Here is an 18,887-nt window from a genome sequence, read left to right as displayed (position 1 = left end):
TAGTACTCGTTTTTTAATATGTTATAATTTTTTACTATTATTATTATTTACAGTTAATTTTTTGTTTAATTTACTTTACCTAATAGAATTAATAAATTATATTATAAAAAGATAATAACAAATATAATACACAAAAATCAAAATTATAAAAGTGTATAATGTCAAACAAATAATTGAAAAAAATAAAAATAATAAATAATAGAAAATAGAACTCATATAAATAGAAATAACAAGAATTTTATAAATAATACAATAATATATATAAAGGATAAAGTTGGTAAAAGGTAAATAAATTGTTAGTATTTATGGCTAAAAGCCAGTTAAGAAAACGCAGAAGCTATAAATAGTTAACGTGATTTTGGCAGCAAAATCACTTCTGCGTTCATAAGAAAAAAATTTGCCAAACCAAAAGTCGAAGCTTTCAAGAAATTTAAACGTGCTTCTTCCCTTCCAACAAGTTTCCAAACACACCCTAAGTCGTATACATAAAAGTCATAAAAAGTATAAACCATAGCTATCAAAATCAATTCGAATTAGCCAATTTAAATAAAAACTGGTATCCTAGTCAATTAAGCATTTGCATTGAATAAATAAAGGAATTTACTCCTTAACTGACACTATTCGTCTTCATATCATAAAGTTCGACCAATAACTGATCTTCACTTAATAAACAAGTAACCTAGTAACTTGAGCTTTTTGATAAATTGATAACCATGGCATTAACCGTAAAGAGGATTGAGCACTTGACCAACAAAAAGAACAGTTCCAGTATACTGTTCTCTGATCAGAAACAAGAATGGATGGTTTGCAATAAAGTCAAAAGGAGGAGGAGGCTTCTTCGTTGTTCTTCCTGCAGTCGTAGGTATTTGACACCTTACAGCTGCAACAGCTTTGGTCCCTTCTTCGTTCACTTCAATGATGCATTTCTGGATAATATCGGAAATATACGCAACTCTCTCTTCCACCAATTCAGTCAAAGCTCCTTTCATGAATGGTAACACCAAACCCATCTTCTTTAGCATTGGAGAAGCCTCAACCATAAAAGATAGCCTAAATCTTAGGATCTTTAACACACCTAATTTTTTCCAACCGTTTGGGAACATGTTTTCAAGAGATTCAGATTCAGTACACACCTATATATATATATATATATACAAAAATGTTATACACACAAAAAGAATAACTATAAAATTAGCTATTATGTATCTGAGCATAATATATATTATTTAATTTATTTTTAATATATATTTTATATCTCAATATATATTTTATATAAATAATTTATTGTGACTATTTTTTTTTTAATAAATCTAGTACGATTTATATATGTACACACAGTTTTTTTTTTGTTTTTCAATTATCACGATATATAAAATAACAATAATGTTATGTAAAAGACAACCATCAAATTAATTATTATATGATATATGTTGAAATATAAAATATATATTAAAAAATATAAAAATACGCATACAGCATACATATATATATTAAAATAAAAAATATTGTGTACATTTTAAAATTATCCATCATATCAATTATCATATATTTATGTTTAAGTGTATATAATATTTAATTCATTTTTAATGTACATACTATATTTCAACGTGTATCATACAAATATGGATAACAAATTTAGTAATTAATTTTTATATATAAGTAATATGATTAATAGACAAATCCATGATAATTTATTTGATTATTTTTTTGTGTAAATAGTATTCACTAAAAAGGAATTTTCTAAGGCTATATTAAAAAGAACATACAAATAAAGAATCTTCTAAGGCTACATTAAAAAGAACAAACAAATGCATGAATATTATCGCTTAAATTTTTTCAGAGAAAAAAAAACAAATATTTTCTATTAACTTCTAGGATAAGTATGAAGAAACAATAAATATCAGCCACAATTACTACTTGTTATAAATTTTAGATTCACGGAATTTTTTTTCCCTAAACGTATCTATTGTAACTTTTGTTTTAGTAATACTCTTTTGTTAAAGGATTCAAACATACTTAATTATGTCAAATAAAAAAATATTAAATAGTGATAAAAAAAAATCATTCTTGGATACATTTATAAAATCCCCTATTTTAGATAATGAAACTCTATCAAAATTCCTTCAGTTTTATCAATCTCTCTCGGTTAAATACCAAACACATAATTTTGGCATAAAAAATTAATTACTTTTTAAAATTTATTTCCTTCCCTTGCCATATGAATGCAAATAGAAACATTGGTAGCTATGTGTGTCAAAAGTGGTAAGAATAAACTGTCATCTCTAATAATAAAAGATTGAATAATGTTTAACAAAATTTTCTAAAACATTTAATGGAACTACTTAATATTTGAAGTGATTAAAATCGTCAACACTCAAATGGTTAGAGTAAATATTTTTTTCAATCTCTAACCATTTGTGCGAAGGTAAAATTATCATCAACAATTTAAAAATTTCTATTCCAATAACACATAAGCTATCTTTTGCAGAAATTGCTCATTCCAATATTACTTAGTTGAAAATTAGTTAATTAATTAAAAATTTTTGAATTGTAGAAGATAATCCTTCTAACAAGTGCAGAAATCGAAAAGAATATTTACTCAAATGATTATTGTCTACATACCTTTTGGACCAAAGCCGGCAAGCCATTGATTTCATCAGGAAGAAAAATGTGCATGGTGTACACCCTTTTGGGGACATTTTCGCTGGCTTCCATGTAATTAAGACTGAGGACCTTGAAATCTTGATAATGATGAGCAATGGCGTAATGGTGGTGACTTCCATCCATGAAGGGAACCTTCACTGAGCCACCACCATCCAAGAGATGAAAGTCACCATCCCGTGTATCTTTTTCTCTGAAGGTGCCGATGTTTCTCCATAATCCTTTGAAGTAGAGTGTGTTAGCCATGATCACGTCCTTCAATTCGATTGAATCAGGATCAATGATGTTGTTAACAACGCCTTTGTCTCCCTTTCAGCCCATGAGTTAATCTCCTTCGCTATTTCGCTCTTGTTTGTGAAATCAAGTGAAGTCAAAGTGGACTTGTAAGTATTTTCCATAACTTGTGAGAACGAAGGCTTCAAAGATAGGCTTTTGTCAACCCAAACACCATTCGCGTAAGAGAGGAGAGGTCTGCCGCTCGAAGAACGGTCGACAAGCATGGAGGACAAGAGCTGAGTTGCCCCGGAGTTGAGATCGTTGATGTGGATTCTGATAGGAGGAACGAGAGGAGTTCGTCACAAACCGGACCTTTGGACCCGGCGGCAACAATGCCAAGAAGGAGCATGATGCACAAAGACGAAAAGGCAACGTTCTTGTAACCGCCGCTTTCTTTGGAAAGTAGTAAGTGTTTTGCAAGCCTAAATTCAGGAGTGATCACCGGAGCGGCCGCTTTTTCACCGTCATTGGTGGTGGTGGTGTTGGTGGCAGAGTTGGAGAGTGTTTTCCTTTTCCTTGTCATTTTGTGAAACTAATCATTCATGATGCATTTTCCGGTATATATATATATAAGCAGCGAAATTAAAGGCCAAAGCCCTACGTTAGTGGCCGATTTGCTTGATCGGTTGTTAGAATCAATTATATTTTATTAATAGTTAATTTAATTTGATTGAGATAAATATTAAATAATTTAATATTTTATTTAATTATATTAACTATAATTTAATTTAATTAAAATAAATAAATTAATTAATATTATTTTTGTGTATTTTAATTATTTATTTATTTAATTTAATTAAAATAAATATTAAATTATTTAATATTTTATTTGATTATATTAATTATAATTAATTAATTATTTGATTTGACTTAATAAACGAATTGATTTTATTTTAATTTATATTAATTTTTTGTTTTATGTATTTTTTTTAAGTGAAGAATTTTATTTATTGAAATAAAATGAAAGGTTTGGTCCAAATAGGATAACAGGACAAAAAGAAATGGTATATCACTAAATGAATTGACTTTAACCTCTAAGAAATAATGAGATATGTGTTCACAGCAGAAGACTTTGAGACTTCATCTTCTCCCTTAGGCCATTGTTTTTTCATCCGTTTTTTCGCGGCCAAGATAATGTCAACACTCATCACCACTTTCAGAGAGTAACAGCAAAGAGGCTTTTTTTTCATTTTTCAACCGAGCCATTTTTAAGTCTTTGAGTTATGTTCTTCCACCATTTTCAAAAATTTGAGTTGCCAAATAATGCGGAAATTCAATTTTATTCCAGACTTATTGAGATTTTTGACAATAGATCAAACAATACATTATAATTTTGTCTTCCAAATTACATCTAGGGCATGTGGCTGAAATTATTGGCATTTTGGAGTTATTTTTTGTTGCACAAGAATTTCTTTGTGTGCTGCCTTCTATAAGAAAACTCGGATTTTTGCCGGAGCTTTGAGTTTCCAAATTAATTGCTACAGATCTTTTTATTTAAATATCTCCGGAAGAAATTCTAGTGGTGGATGAAAGAATTGGAATGCTAGCTAATAACCAAAATTAACCGTGTAAGTACTTTTTCGATCTTTGCCCCAAATTATTCGGTCCTATCTTGTTATTCTTTGTGTCTGGAAAATAGCTTGAGTGGTATTTATTGGGAAAGTTGATGAAATCAAATCTTCATTTCAGGTTCCGTCTGTCTTGATTGATTGGCTTATCCATTGCAGATTAGTGTTATTGTTTATTAACTGATTTCTTCCTTCCTGCATTGTTTCTCCATATATCATAAAAAAATGTGAATTCGGCTTCCAGTACCCACTTTTCATTTAATTCCTTTCTCTATTATTTTTCTCTCTTCTAGCATACTTCTCCAAATGTAGGAAGGATTATTACCTATTTGAGCATTCAAGAAAGATGAAAAGGAAAATATCTACTCTGGAAAACTTTATAAAGCAGTGAGTTAGACTTTGTCACTAACCTCTACCCCTGTTTTTCGAGCATCGTCAAGTTAAACACATTTAAACCCTTAAATCCGAGACCACCCTGATCTTTTTCTCTACACATCATTCCCCAATTAATCCAATGCATCCTCCTCTCGTTATTTTTCTGACCTCACCAAAATTCAGTCATACTTTTTTGAATATTTTCAATGAGAGTCTCAAGTAATTTGAAGCAACTCAGAGTTTATATAGGTATAACTGTGTTCACAGCTTTAATTAGGACTTCTCTTCCACTAACCGACAACAATGATCGCTTTCAAAGATTCAATTTCTTATTAACTTTGTCTTCTATATAGCTGAATGTAGTTTTCTTTGATCTATTTACCATTGTAGGGAGGCTGAGGTATTTATTTTGGGAGCCGACATGAGGTATTTGGAGGATTTCAGCAAGTTCATCCCTGATTTCATGTGGAGTGTTTTGGCTGAAGAACACGGAGGCTTATGCAGGTTAACAATCAGACTGCTTACCTCACCATATTCTTTTAGTATCATCAATAGGTTATGATATGTCTGGTTGTTAGCTTTAGCAAATAGAATAGAGTCATCAGCAAAGAAAAGATGAGTGAATGTAGGGCACCTCTAGTTAAGTCTTAGGCCAGTGAATTTATGTCTCTGCTCTCTTTTCTAGAGCAGATGGGATAATCTCTCTGCACAAAGTAGAAATAGATAGAGAGAGAGGGGATCACCTTGACGTAATTTCCTTGATGGTTTAAACAAACCATGTGAGAAACCTTCCACGATAACAGAATAGGATACCGTAGTGACACATTCCTTCATCCAACCAATCCACTTTTGACAAAAACCTAATTGTTGTAGCACATCCCAAATGAAACTCCACTCAACCCGATCATAAGCTTTACTCATGTCAAATTTCAGGGCTAGCTCATAGTCACCATACCTTTTATTCTTCAGAAAGTGCATGAATTCATGAGAAACCAGTATATTGTAGCTAATCAGCCTCCTTTTGATAAACGCATTCTAATTCTCACTTATGATGTTGTCCAATAAAAATTGCATTCTATGCACCAGAGTCTTTGAAATTGTTTTATAAAAGACAGAACTCAAGCTAATAGGCCTGATTTGATTCATTGTTTCTGCACCTTGAACCTTTGGAATTAGGCATATTTGTGTGTGATTTAGGGATCGCAACATTTTACCACCTGAGAAGAAGCTTAGGATGGCTTGAATTACTTCTTTTTTTTATGGTGTTCCAGTAGAATTGGTAGAACTTTGCTGTGAAACCATCCTCTCCCGAGACAGAAAATGTAATACCCTAATATTCAAATTCTTATGCTCGAGTCATAAGTCAATAATAATAAGGTGGTACGACTCTCAAGATGGATTTTTAATACATAGTTTATAAGTATAATTAAAAGGAGTATTAATCGAGAAATCTGAAAAGGAGTAAAAATAAAATCGCGGTCGTATCACTCGCGGATCAACAACTAAAAGATAAAGCGTGAAGTCGAAAGCGTTATATGGACAAAGGCATAAAGAAGAGTAAGAGAAGGACAGTACAAAGATATATAACGTAAGTAAATACCCACTGGTCGCGACCCGCGAAGTTTAGGCCGACTAGGGTACAGTATGAAAGTAGTCGACAACAGTATCTCCTAATCTCTCCCAAAAGAAACATAAGAGCCTCTATAGGCAAGTTCAAAAGAGTTCAATACATAATATAAGCTTTTCAAAATAAAGGTGGAGAGATTCTAAGCAAAATATAAAATAGAGAATATAAAGATCTTCGTCATCTCTCAGATGAACCACAGCTCACTTCTGAGCACCTGGACCTGTATCTGAAAAACAAGAGATATAACGGAATGAGAACTCCCGACCCATGGGTTTCCAGTACGGTAAAAGTGCCAAATAAATACAATGCATTATAATAAAAACTCACTAAGCATCCTAACTTCCTTTCACCAAATATTCATCCTATGTTCTCGCTAATCCATAAATAGGCAACTGTCATAAGGGAATGCTAAATCTATTTCATCTTCCTCATGCTTCCCAACTTTCTAACTCTCTAACGAATTAGAATCAGAATCATAAACAAAACCATCACCAGTTATTCCGTCTCAACAATTCTATATTAATACTTTATATCCTCACCTGGAACAAGTGAATTCACTTCACTGCGTCTACCCAGGGAGCTCAAATTACCTCATTCAATAATCATCATTTCAAATTAATCATATCATTACTCCATCTCAACAAGAACAGTCCTCAATGTCAACCAACACCAGCATGAAGGACCTTTCAGTTGTATAAACACAAGTAATACAGACAAGTAATACACAGTAAGTTACAAGTAGAACAAGTAGCACATAATCAGGTAACATAGCATATATGATATAGCAATCTAAAATAAATAGGCAAACCCAAATAATTCAAACATATGCATATGATGTATGCCTGCCCTATGGCTAATGATATCATCTGTCGGTTACAAAGCCAATCCGACATGTCCTGGTAGCTAACCATTGGACAGAAACACCCATGCAGAGCAAGTGGGCTTGAGCTACAACCCCCTTACTACTACCCGCTTAACCCAGAGCCAGTGGAACAACCACTACTGCGGCTACTACCCAGGCGGGTGGTTAAAAGCTCAACTTGGAGCGAGTGGAATCACCACTACTGTCGCTACTACCCAGGCATCACAATCTCTGACCTGGAGCAAGTGGGACGAACCACAAACCTTGCTACTGCACAGGATCTCAAAACATACATTCATTCAGTTTAAAATCAATCATCATTATCATCAAATCTCAAACATTAACCTGGAGCAAGCAGGACGAACCACGACCCTTGCTACTACCCAGGTATCACAAATATACATTCATTCATAATCACCCTTCATTATTACCGATTCTCAAACAATAACCCGGAGCAAGCGGGACGAACCACGACCCTTGCTACAACCCAGGTACAGTCTCTCTGTTGCGCCTTATTACCATTAGTGAGAATCTATGCCTTGTTACCATTAGAGGGTATCTGTACCCTGTCACAATTAAAGGGTATCAGTGCCCTGTCACCCTTACAACCAGAGAGAAAACACAAGCATATTCACATTTAACATTTTCCATCATTATTCATTTACCACATTCATTCATTAATCATATATGCATCTCCGACATACTCGCCACATGTTTAAGCTTCCTCAATCAATCATAATCATTTAATCATTAATCATATACATATACATACTCAGTCATAATTCAATACTTATCATAGCCATTCAACTCATAACATACACAGCACTTGCACCATCATCCTCAGTAATTCATACAATCATCATTACTCATCATTCATCATTAATCCTCACTTCACTTCACCCACAAGTTACCATATGTCCTAGCTTCTTTTCATTACTAGGTATACTATAAATATTTAGGACTTAGAGGATGAAAATGGAGGCTTAGAAGTCTGAAATTCGGCTTTAAAAACTCAAAAATCAATTTTTGTTGAAAACAGGATGACGCGTGCGCGTCTCTCACGCACACGCGTGGAAAGCGGAAAAAGGGAGTGACGCATGAGCATCGCCCATGCGTACGTGTGGAAATCAGAGAGGGGAAGTGACGCATGCGCGTCAGGCACGCGTACGCGTGGATGCGTTTTGTGCTCCTCGCACAAAACCGGCATGCTACCATCACAACTCTCTGGAATTTATACCACACACCTAAATCAATACAGTGACGCGTACGCATCGGCCAAGTGCACGGGTGAGAGAGTAAAAATCATGAGTGACGCGTGCGCGTCGTCCATGCGTGTGCATTGGAGTACGTTTTACCAAAAATTTTACCAAGTTTAAAAAGCTGCAGGACTACATTTTCAAACCTCAAACTTCCGCCACACATAACTTCTTCTACAAAATTCTTTTTTCAACCATTTCTGAACCGTTGGAAATGTCGTTGAATAAACTTTCATAAAAATCTTATTTTGAAGAATTTCTAACTTCGAGGGCCAAGTTATGGGCCGCCGAAGTTGGTCAAAAATCAGTTTTTACCCAAAAACATAAATCACCAATTATTCCAATGTTCACAAGCCAAATTCATTTTCACTCATCCAAATGACCACAACCAACCACATTCACATAATCTCACTCAACCAAAACCAAACCTACCTCATCTACACAATTCAATTCAATTTCGTCATCTTCCACTCCTAAATTCCTAATAATTTCTTATTATTCCACATTCCTCCCATTTATTCACACACTCAATATTCAACATCCACTCAATCTTATATGACATCACACAATACACACATCACTTACCTTCCTTACCTCTTTCTGGCCTCCGGCCCAAATTCACAATTTAAATGCATACTTCACAAACCAATATTCATTATCCAATTCATCAAATTCTCAACACATAAAACATACAAAATTCATACAATTCTCAACTCAATCATTAATTTACATTACATATCAATTATACATATTATTACCAACCATTTACACAATCCAAACTTAATCCTAAGGGTATCTAGCCTAGGAATTCTCATCACAACACACGGTACTTAAATAAAACTTAAACCGTACCTCTTGTAGCCAAAATAATTGAGCTTCTTCTTTGGAAGTCTCCACTAACTTTAGCTCCAAGCCTTACCAAAGTCCCACAAACAATATCAATCTCCCAATTGTGCACCAAAATCACCCAATACTCTAACATAATCAATTTTCACACTTATAATCAACCTAGGGTTCATGAAATTGATAAATCACAAGGGTCAGATGATTTCTTACCTTAATCCACTGAAGTTTGGTTGATAGAAGCCACCAATGACTCATACTAGAGCACTCCTAAATAATCAAAATCATAAAATTACTCAACATCTATAACCAAACTCGAATTTAAGGGAGAAAACAAAAACTGGGAAGAAGACAGTGAAATAATCACCATAAAAGTTAGATAAAATTATAGAGAATGAGAAGAGCGACGCGTGGCCGCAAACGGTTGGTCAATTGAAGTTCCGGAGAGAAAGTTATGGTGATTTGAAGTTTGATGAATTTAGGATTTTCTCTACTCTTCTTCCTCTCTTCTCCTTTCTTTAGGGTTAATGAGCTGAAATGCTCATAACTAATATTTATATAAGTTGGGTCTTGGGCCCACTTGGACCCGGTTCACTTGGTTTGGTCCGTTGGCCCAATTTTGGGCCAAAACTTTTAAGATTAGAGTTTTAAATCATATTTTAAATACTTCTATCTTCTCAAATTATAAATTCTTATTTCTTAAAATTATTCACTTCTAATTAATTTTCTCAGCCACAGTATCGGACAGATCGCAGTCGGTACTGCCGGTCAAATTTTTAGTGCGCATTTTTATTCAGAAAACTATGTTTTTCGACTCAGAAAAATTCACTGAGTCCAAATATTACATTTAAATTAATAAATTCTGATTGCTAAATTTTCTAATCATATTCGCTCCTATTTAATTTATTATTTAATTAGTTATGATTTAACTGGATTTTACAGAGAAAGGGTTGATGGAAAAGACAACTCTTTTAATTTCCTTTTCATCCACCGGTCTGTTCAGCCTATGATTCATCTGATTATCCACCTTTTTCTCCAATCCTTCTAAAACATCTCTTGGATCCTTTAGGCCGGAAATAGTTAACAATTGAGTAAAAAAATTTTGAGCTACCTCACAAATACCTTTTGGATCTGATTTGATTTGTCCTTGTTCATCTCTTAACTGTGTCAACCTGTTATGCTTATTCCTCGACTGAAATTTAGAGCGAAAAAATTTTATGTTTTGATCTCCCCATTTCATCCATTTCACCCTTGATTTCTCTTTGCAGTACTTTTCTTCCTTTTCATAAGCATCTTGCAATTTGTCTTCCAACAAGAGAATTAAGCGTTTATCAGCTTCTTGGCCCTTTTTCTTTTTCTTCCTCAATTTTCTGTTTTGTGATTTGAATAGTCCAAGCTGAGTTACTTGGTTTATAAGTTTTCCATTCAACAAGCTTATGCCTGTAGTGCTTAAGCTTTGTGAATAAGATAAACATTGCTGAACTGGAGCATGAGATTTGTCAGGCATCTTAAATAATCTTTGAGGCTTCTTCACTCTTATACCATCTTTCTTGAAACCTAAACCTCTGCTTTGCTTTTATATATTATTTATCTGAGTCAATTAGAATCGGTTTGTGATCTGATCCCGAGTCTTCTAAATGCAGCAATTTGGCTCTCAGATATTCCACATATTAATCATTTGAAACAAAACATCTATCTAGCCTTTCTTTTATGAGGTTCTTACTGTACTGTCTGTTGCACCATGTGTATTTACTTCCCTCAAAGCCAACGTCTCTCAATCTTTCTTCATTCATAAAACTATTACACACTTCTAGTGAGCTTGTAGTCTTTGGTTTTCCTCCTTCCTTCTCATGCCGAGCTAAAATTGCACTGGAATTTTCTATTACCAATTTCATTTCATCAATCTGATTCAGTAGCTTAAGAATCTTAGTGTATTAATTGTTTCTGTGTTTTTTTTACTATGCAAGTGGATAACTATAACAGATCAGATTTTATTATTAATAGGGTCTGTCCAATTAAAGTGGATAAAGAAACTCTCTGATTCTAGCACATTAATATGAGTCCCAGTTTGTCATGCTAATGCCAAGCCTCCAACAAGTCCTTGTGGTTCCACACAATAACAATCTCCAAAACCCACCTTCTCACACTGAATCTTCACGTACGAAGAGTTGTTTTTTGTTTCACATGAAAACAAGACTTCATGGGAATGAGATCTCTTGATCTCTTGGATGTTGTGAACTGCTAGGGTCTTTTCCAAACTTCAACAGTTCCACATCAGCATCTTCATGGGAGCTGAGGTGCCTCTTTTAGGTAGGCACCCTCCCCTATTTCAGTGATCTCCATACCTTCAACATCCACTCCCAAACACCACGGTTCGTCCTCCACTTCATAATTTTTTATTTTAAATTCTACCCTAATTTATACTCCGGAATTAGCTTGTCTTGTTAGGTGTTTGAGTTTGGGTCTTTTATTGCTCAGTAGCTTCTTGTATGTTTGACTAATCTAAATCTAGTTGCGGTTGTTCGTCTCTTGTTTATTCTCTAAATCACTTCCTATGTTGATAATAGAAAGTAATTCAGGGGTTGTTTTTCTTTGTCCACTAGTAGCCAGATTTTCATCTTTATTTCTATCTTTTTCGCTTAGTAGCTCCCTTCTTTTACCCTCCAATACCATCCCAACCTCCTTTATTCTCGTTTGAGCTTCTTTATTCTTCTCTTATGAATCTTCCATAGAAAGAGCTGCCATACTCCTCATCAAATTAACAGGAGTAATTTTTGTGATTTCTCTTTAGATTTGTTAGGATTTGAGGGATTGGTGGTGCTATTACTTTCTTTTGTAGGATTAATTCTCTTACCCGGTTGGTCCACCTTTAGCCAGTCAGCCCCATTCTTTCTCTCTGCTGTCTTCACTAGCTAAATTATCCAGCCAATTATTACAACTCCTTATCTCGTGCCCCAAATACCCGCAATAGAAACAAAAACATCCTATGCGTTCATATTTTAATTTGATCTTCATAATCTTCTTATTAGACCCTGTTATGTTGACTGTTTTCTTCAATTTTTGTGTTACATCTAAATTAACTCTTACTTTTACCATCCTTGTCTCCTTTCCCCTCATGATAAAAATTCTAACATTTAGGACCTCTCTCACTTTATCTCCAATCTTTTGTCCCAGATCACATGTTTTACAATATTCAGGCAGTCCCCACAATTACATTCATTTCGAAACATAAGAGAATCCTTCCACGCCAATCTCCATCTCCTTATTCCATCTCTTAACATTCACGATATAATTCTTGAGAAATCATGGGATCTCCTTTTCTACCCGAGTTAGATCCTATTCTTTTTCAAAGAAGAACTGAAAAGTATTGTCTCCATGATCGATGACTCTAAATCTCTCCGGTTGTCTCCATATAACATACATTGCTGGTTCTATCGTACCAACTGTGAATGCTTTGTCTGCGAGAATCTTTTCGATAAGACTTTTTCTACATGCCTTCAAATCTTCTTTAATGTTAGCATCATTAAAGAAGATTACCCCTTTTGTTTTAAGTCTTTCATAATCATTCTCATTAGTCAAGTTTGTCTCCTTTCTATCCATACTCCCCAACTCAATCTTTATCACTTTCACTGATCATCTCTGAATTTTTTGTGAAGATCAGAATTGCTTCCTCAATAAAATTTTAAAGAGTGCTCAAATCCTAGCAGAGCACCTTAAACCTTATTAGGCACCTTAAATTTTTACTTCTAGGAATCAAAATAATTTTTTTTGTTTTATGTGTTTTGACTAATAATTTTTAAAAATATTATAATTTTTGTATGATATATTTATAAGATTTTTTATTTATTTAATTTAATAAATTTAAATATATAATTTACTGTCATATTAATGTTTGAGTGATTGTTTATCAAATTTTATTTTATTTTCTTCTTTGATTATAAATATTTTATTTTAAATTTTAATTTTTTATTCATTATTTATCTTTTTATTTTAATATCAAATCTAATATTATTTTACAATTTATTGTAGTTATATAGTAGTCGTAAATAAAATAAAATACAGAAATGTTAATCACGTACAAATAATTCTACATTTATTTTCAATACGAAGAATGTTAAACGATTATTAGAATATATTATTTTTTGTCATTAGTTAGTCATTACAATTTTAAAATATAGGATAAAATATGTTGTTATTAGGAATGGTAATGGGTAGGATAGAATATGATTTGGATCTAACCCTAGCCTTACTTGTGGGTTGAAATTTTTATATAAACGTAACCCTATCTTATTCGCGGGTTGAGAATATCTCAACCCTAACCCTACCCGTTCTTAATCTGCGGACACCTGACTCTATCAGTGGGTTACTAAAAAGATTTAATATTATTATATAATAACTTAATGATAATTCTTCTATAGTAGCTAAGGATCTTTTGCATTTAATGAGAGGTCTTTGATTCAACATTCAGTTAAAACATATTTTTATATAAATATATAGAGAAAGTATAGGGAGCCAATGGAATATTTGTACAATGTGTACAATTGAGGTTTAGGGAATATTAGAGATATAACCATTAGTATTATCTTTTTCCATCAGCGTAAGCTTTTGGAATGAGTGGTATCATGACATGATATCAAAACTCTAAATTCGAAAGGTCAAGAATTTAATCTTTGGTAAATCCCAAAATAAGCTTAACTTTTGTGATAAGTGGTTTTATGACATGGGATGTTTATTATCCCTAATATCCGGATGGTTATTCTGAATATTATGAGTGATGTTCATTTTATAATTCATATATCACATTGTACACATTGTACAAATATTCCATTAACTCCCTAATAAGACTCAAATATATAATATATACATATATAGGTGTGAATTAGTCAAATAGGGTTGAGATTTAATCCAACCCATACGAAAATTCTATTTACATTTTACTCTATCCGCTGCAGATTGTGAACCCTAATTGTTAAATTAATAAATTAAAAAAATTAAATTAATAACTAAAACCAATAAATTTTAATAACCTCATGACATTTCTCTTTCAATAAATTATATCTTTTATTTAAATCTTTCGTCATCTTATTGCATAATGACTTTAAAATATTTATCTCTAGATATAATATTAATGGTACAAAAAAAAAGTAAAAACGTGGGGAAGTAAGAGGGGAATTAATCTGTAGATAATAGTATTGATTCCAATATGCTTAAAGTATATGACTTCAATAGAGCAGGCTATATTTATCTCTACCCTTTTCTCATTTTAGTTAGTTTCAGAGGTAAAAGGAAAAACTTTACAGCTTTTGTTGTGAATTTTTTATCTTTATTTTAATACTACTTTGTGCTAAAAAAATTCATTTATTTTTTCTTTAATAAATTCATTGACTAAATTATATTTTGGAAAAGAAACGAAAATAAAATTTGGAGAAAAAATATCAAAAAATACTATTTATACATTAAAATCAGTTATTATATATTTATATACAAAAATATATATTATTTAATTCATTTTTAAAGTATATCTTACGTTTTAATATATATTTTATACTCGTGATTGATTTTAATATATACATAATATTATTGAAAAAAATATTATTTTTAAGTATTAACGTACAATTAAAAATTCTAATCAAAAGAGACATTTTTAAAAACTAAATCAACGATATACATTATTAAATTAAACCATATACTTAAAGTAACAAAAAGTATAAATCATATAGCTATTAAAATTGATGGAAGTAACAAAATTAAATAAAAACCGGTAGCCTAATCAATTAAGCATTTGCATTGGTGTATTGATATCTATGGCATCATTCATCAAGAGGATTGAGCACTTGACCAATAAAGAGAACAGTTCCACTATACCTTTCTCTGATCAGAAACAAGAACGGATGGTCTGCAATAAAGTCAAAAGGAGGAGGCTTATTCACTATTCCCCATGGAGAAGTCGGAGAATACATTATCGCTGTTGCTGCAGCAGCTTTGGTCCCTTCTTCGTTCACTTCAATGATGCATTTCTGGAAAATCCTGGAAATATGCACAGCCCTCTCTTCCACAATTTCAGTGAAAGCTCCTTCCATGAATGGTAACACCAAACCCATCTCCTTTAACATTGGAGAAGCCTCAACCTTGAAAGATATCTTAAATCTTGGGATCTTTAATTTACCTAAATCTATATAACTGAACGGGAGCATTCTTGCAAGAGATACAGGATCAGAACACACCTATATATATAAAAAAATATTATATCCCACAAAAAATCAGTTATAAAATTAGTTCTCCTATATTTATATATAATACATATGTTGTTTAATTTATTTTTAATATATATATTATGTTTTGATGTGTATCATATAAAAATAACTAATTTGATATCTAATTTTTTGTATATGAGTAGTATGGTTAACAGATAAATACATTATAATTTATTTAAAAATTATTTTGTATGTAAATAATATTTTTATATTAAAATATGTTATAATTATATTTTTCAAAATTGATAACATATTTAAGAACAATAAAAAGATTTGGTTTTTTCTTATAAATTTTTTTTTAAAAAAAAAACTCTCAACAATTCACTTAAAAAGAATTTTGTAAGCTTATATTAAAAGAACAAACAAATAAAGATTCTTCTAAGGCTACCTTTAAAAAACAATCAAATGCATGTATATTATCTTTTACGGTAAGTGTGAATATCAACCACAATTAGTTAGTATAAATTTCAGATTCACGGAACTTTTTTTTCCACAAAGTAACTTTTGTTTTAGTAATACTCATTTGTTAAAAGGGTTCAAAGATACTTAATTATGTCAAATAAGAAAATAATAATTCATGATAAAAAAATATCATTTTTGGATACTTTATAATAAAATCTCCTATTTTAGGCGATGATAAAAACTCTATCAATATTCTTTCAATTTTATCAATTCTCTCTCCGTTAAATACCAAACAAATAATTTTGGCATAAAATTTAATTGCTCTTTAATTTAAAATTTATTTCCTTCCCTTGCCATATGAATGCAAATAGAATTATAGAAGCATTGATAGCAATGTGTGTTAAAACTTTTAAGAATGAATGCTCATTTTCGATAATAAACGATTGAATTAGGTTAACAAATTTTCAAAAGATTCAACGAAACTACTTAGGATCCGTTTAAGAAGTTTTAAAAATAATTTTTAAAATAAAATTATAATTTTTAAAAAGTTATTTAAGAATTTATAAAAAAATAAAAAAAATATTTTTTATAATAAAAATTTGTTTATCATATTTTTAGAACTAATTAAAAATTCATACAAAATAATTTATTTATAAATTATTTTTAATAAATATTTATTGTTTAAACTATTTTTTTTTAAAAATTAATATTTTATGTAATTAAAATTTTCATCACTCAAATGATAGTAAATGTTTTTTTTTGTACTTAATTATTTATTCAAAAGACAAAAAAAATTCCATAATTCGAAAACTTTTACGTCATTGACAACCAGACGACTTAATCCAATATTATCACATTATTCAAAAATATTGTTAGTTACTTATACTTTTCAAATAAGTATATTAGCTATACGTACCTTTTCAACCAAAGCCGGCAAGCCGTTGATTTCATCGGGAAGAAAAATATGCATGGTGTACCTCCTTCTGGGGACATCTTCGCTGCTGGCTTCCTTGTAATCAAGACTGAGGACCTTGAAATCTTGATAATGATGAGCAATGGCAGAATGGCGGTGACTTCCATCCATGAAGGGAACCTTCACTGAGCCACCCCCATCTAAGAGGTGAAAGTCGCCATCCTGTGTACCTGTTTCTCTGAAGATGTCAATGTCTCTCCATAATCCTTTGAAGTAGAGTGTGTTAGCCATGATCAAATCCGTCGATTGGATTGAACGAGAATCAATGAAGTTCTTAATTACGCCTTTGGTCTCCCTTTCAACCCATGAGTTAATCTCGTTCGCTACTTCAACCTTTCAAATCACCAACAAATAAACTAGTATCTTTTTTAAATTTATGGACATCGAATATGATCTAAGAGGGTCAAAAATAAAATTATGATATTTAAGTGATAAGTCATATTAATTTGTTCTAGGTTTTTGTGTTAGTTACCAATCAAATTCTCAATTTTAAGGTTATAATTTGTCTTTTTCTTTTTATTTTTGAACAATAAATTGTAGGATTAGATTTTAATATGTTATAAAAATTTTATTTTTATTTAAAATGTAGCTAAATAAATAAATCATATTTTTTTAAAAAAATTATAAAAAAATATTTTTAGTATTTCATTTGAGCAGCTTCCTAATTTTAATATTCTCTTATTTAAGATATATTTTATATAAAAATATTTTAATAAACTCACAGTATAATGGTTAATTATTTTTATTAATGTAACATATGTAAGTGAAAATTTATTTTATACTATCACTATATTAAAATTAAATTTTTCATATAAATAATTTATTTAATAAAAAATTTTAATTAGCATGCTTAAAATTTTAATATAAGTGATGAATAAAATAAATTTTTAATAAATTTAATTATAAAATAATAATATCTCAAAAAATAAAAATAATATTATATATAATTATTATACAAAAATTAACTATTAAATTAATTAGTATATATAATTATTTAATTTATTTTAAATAGATATTTATATTTATATTTAAAAATATATTTTATTTTGATTTTTAATTTGTTAAAAAAAACATCGTTATAGACAAAATTAGTCTTCCAATCCCACTAAAAATTTACCCTGTTTGTGAAATCAACTGAAGAGAAAGTAGACTTATAAGTGTTCTCCAAAACTTGTGAGAAGGAAGGCTTCAGAGATAGTGTTTTGTCAATCCAAACACCATTCGCGAAAGAGAGGTGAGGCCCGCCGCTCGAAGAACGGTCAACAAAAACAGAAGACAAGAGCTGGGTTGCGACCGAGTTGAGATTGTTGATGGATTCTGATTGGAGAAACGAGCGGAGTTGGTCACAAACCGGGCCGTTGGACCCGGTGGCGGCAATACTAAGAAGGAGTTTGATGCACAAAGGCGAAAAAGCAACGTTATTGTAACTGCCGGTTTGTTTGGAGAGTAGTACGTGACATGCAAGCCTGAATTCTGGATTGATCACCGGAGCGGCATTGGTGGTGGTGGTGGTGGCGGCAGCGGCGTAGGGGGCATAGTTGGGTGTGTACCTTGGCATCATTTTGTGAAACTAATAAATCATGATTCATAGTTGATTCTGTATATATATATATAAATAGCGAAACTAAATCCCTATTTTAGTGGCGTCCATTTGCTTGATCTGTTATTAGAATTCAAATTAATTCTCCAACAAAATTCAAGAAATAAAAATAAAAAATATCGATAAAAAAACAAAGCGCACCAACAACTATGCGTGTATAACTGGATCAATTGAGTTACTCAACCGATAC

At 31.5% G+C, this 18,887-nt stretch overlaps 2 protein-coding genes across 2 annotated transcripts; both read right to left on the bottom strand.

Annotated features, from left to right (window-relative positions):
* Positions 1 to 719: 719 nt before the first annotated feature.
* On the bottom strand, positions 720 to 3,460 carry LOC130981276 (serpin-ZXA-like). Its single transcript, XM_057904878.1, has 3 exons — positions 3,245 to 3,460; positions 2,623 to 2,916; positions 720 to 1,133 (listed from the first exon to the last, which is right to left on the bottom strand). The coding sequence occupies exons 1-3, from the start codon at positions 3,458 to 3,460 to the stop codon at positions 720 to 722; spliced, it is 924 nt and encodes a 307-aa protein (XP_057760861.1).
* Positions 3,461 to 15,234: 11,774 nt separating this feature from the next.
* On the bottom strand, positions 15,235 to 18,658 carry LOC130981274 (serpin-ZX-like). Its single transcript, XM_057904877.1, has 3 exons — positions 18,215 to 18,658; positions 17,041 to 17,430; positions 15,235 to 15,692 (listed from the first exon to the last, which is right to left on the bottom strand). The coding sequence occupies exons 1-3, from the start codon at positions 18,656 to 18,658 to the stop codon at positions 15,279 to 15,281; spliced, it is 1,248 nt and encodes a 415-aa protein (XP_057760860.1). The 3' UTR covers positions 15,235 to 15,278.
* Between the last annotated feature and the right edge of the window lie 229 nt (positions 18,659 to 18,887).

Source organism: Arachis stenosperma, chromosome 5 (assembly GCF_014773155.1).
Source record: "Arachis stenosperma cultivar V10309 chromosome 5, arast.V10309.gnm1.PFL2, whole genome shotgun sequence".
Lineage (NCBI taxonomy): Eukaryota > Viridiplantae > Streptophyta > Magnoliopsida > Fabales > Fabaceae > Arachis > Arachis stenosperma.
The sequence above is the reverse complement of the archived record's forward strand: the minus strand, read 5'-3'. Positions and strand labels throughout refer to the sequence as shown.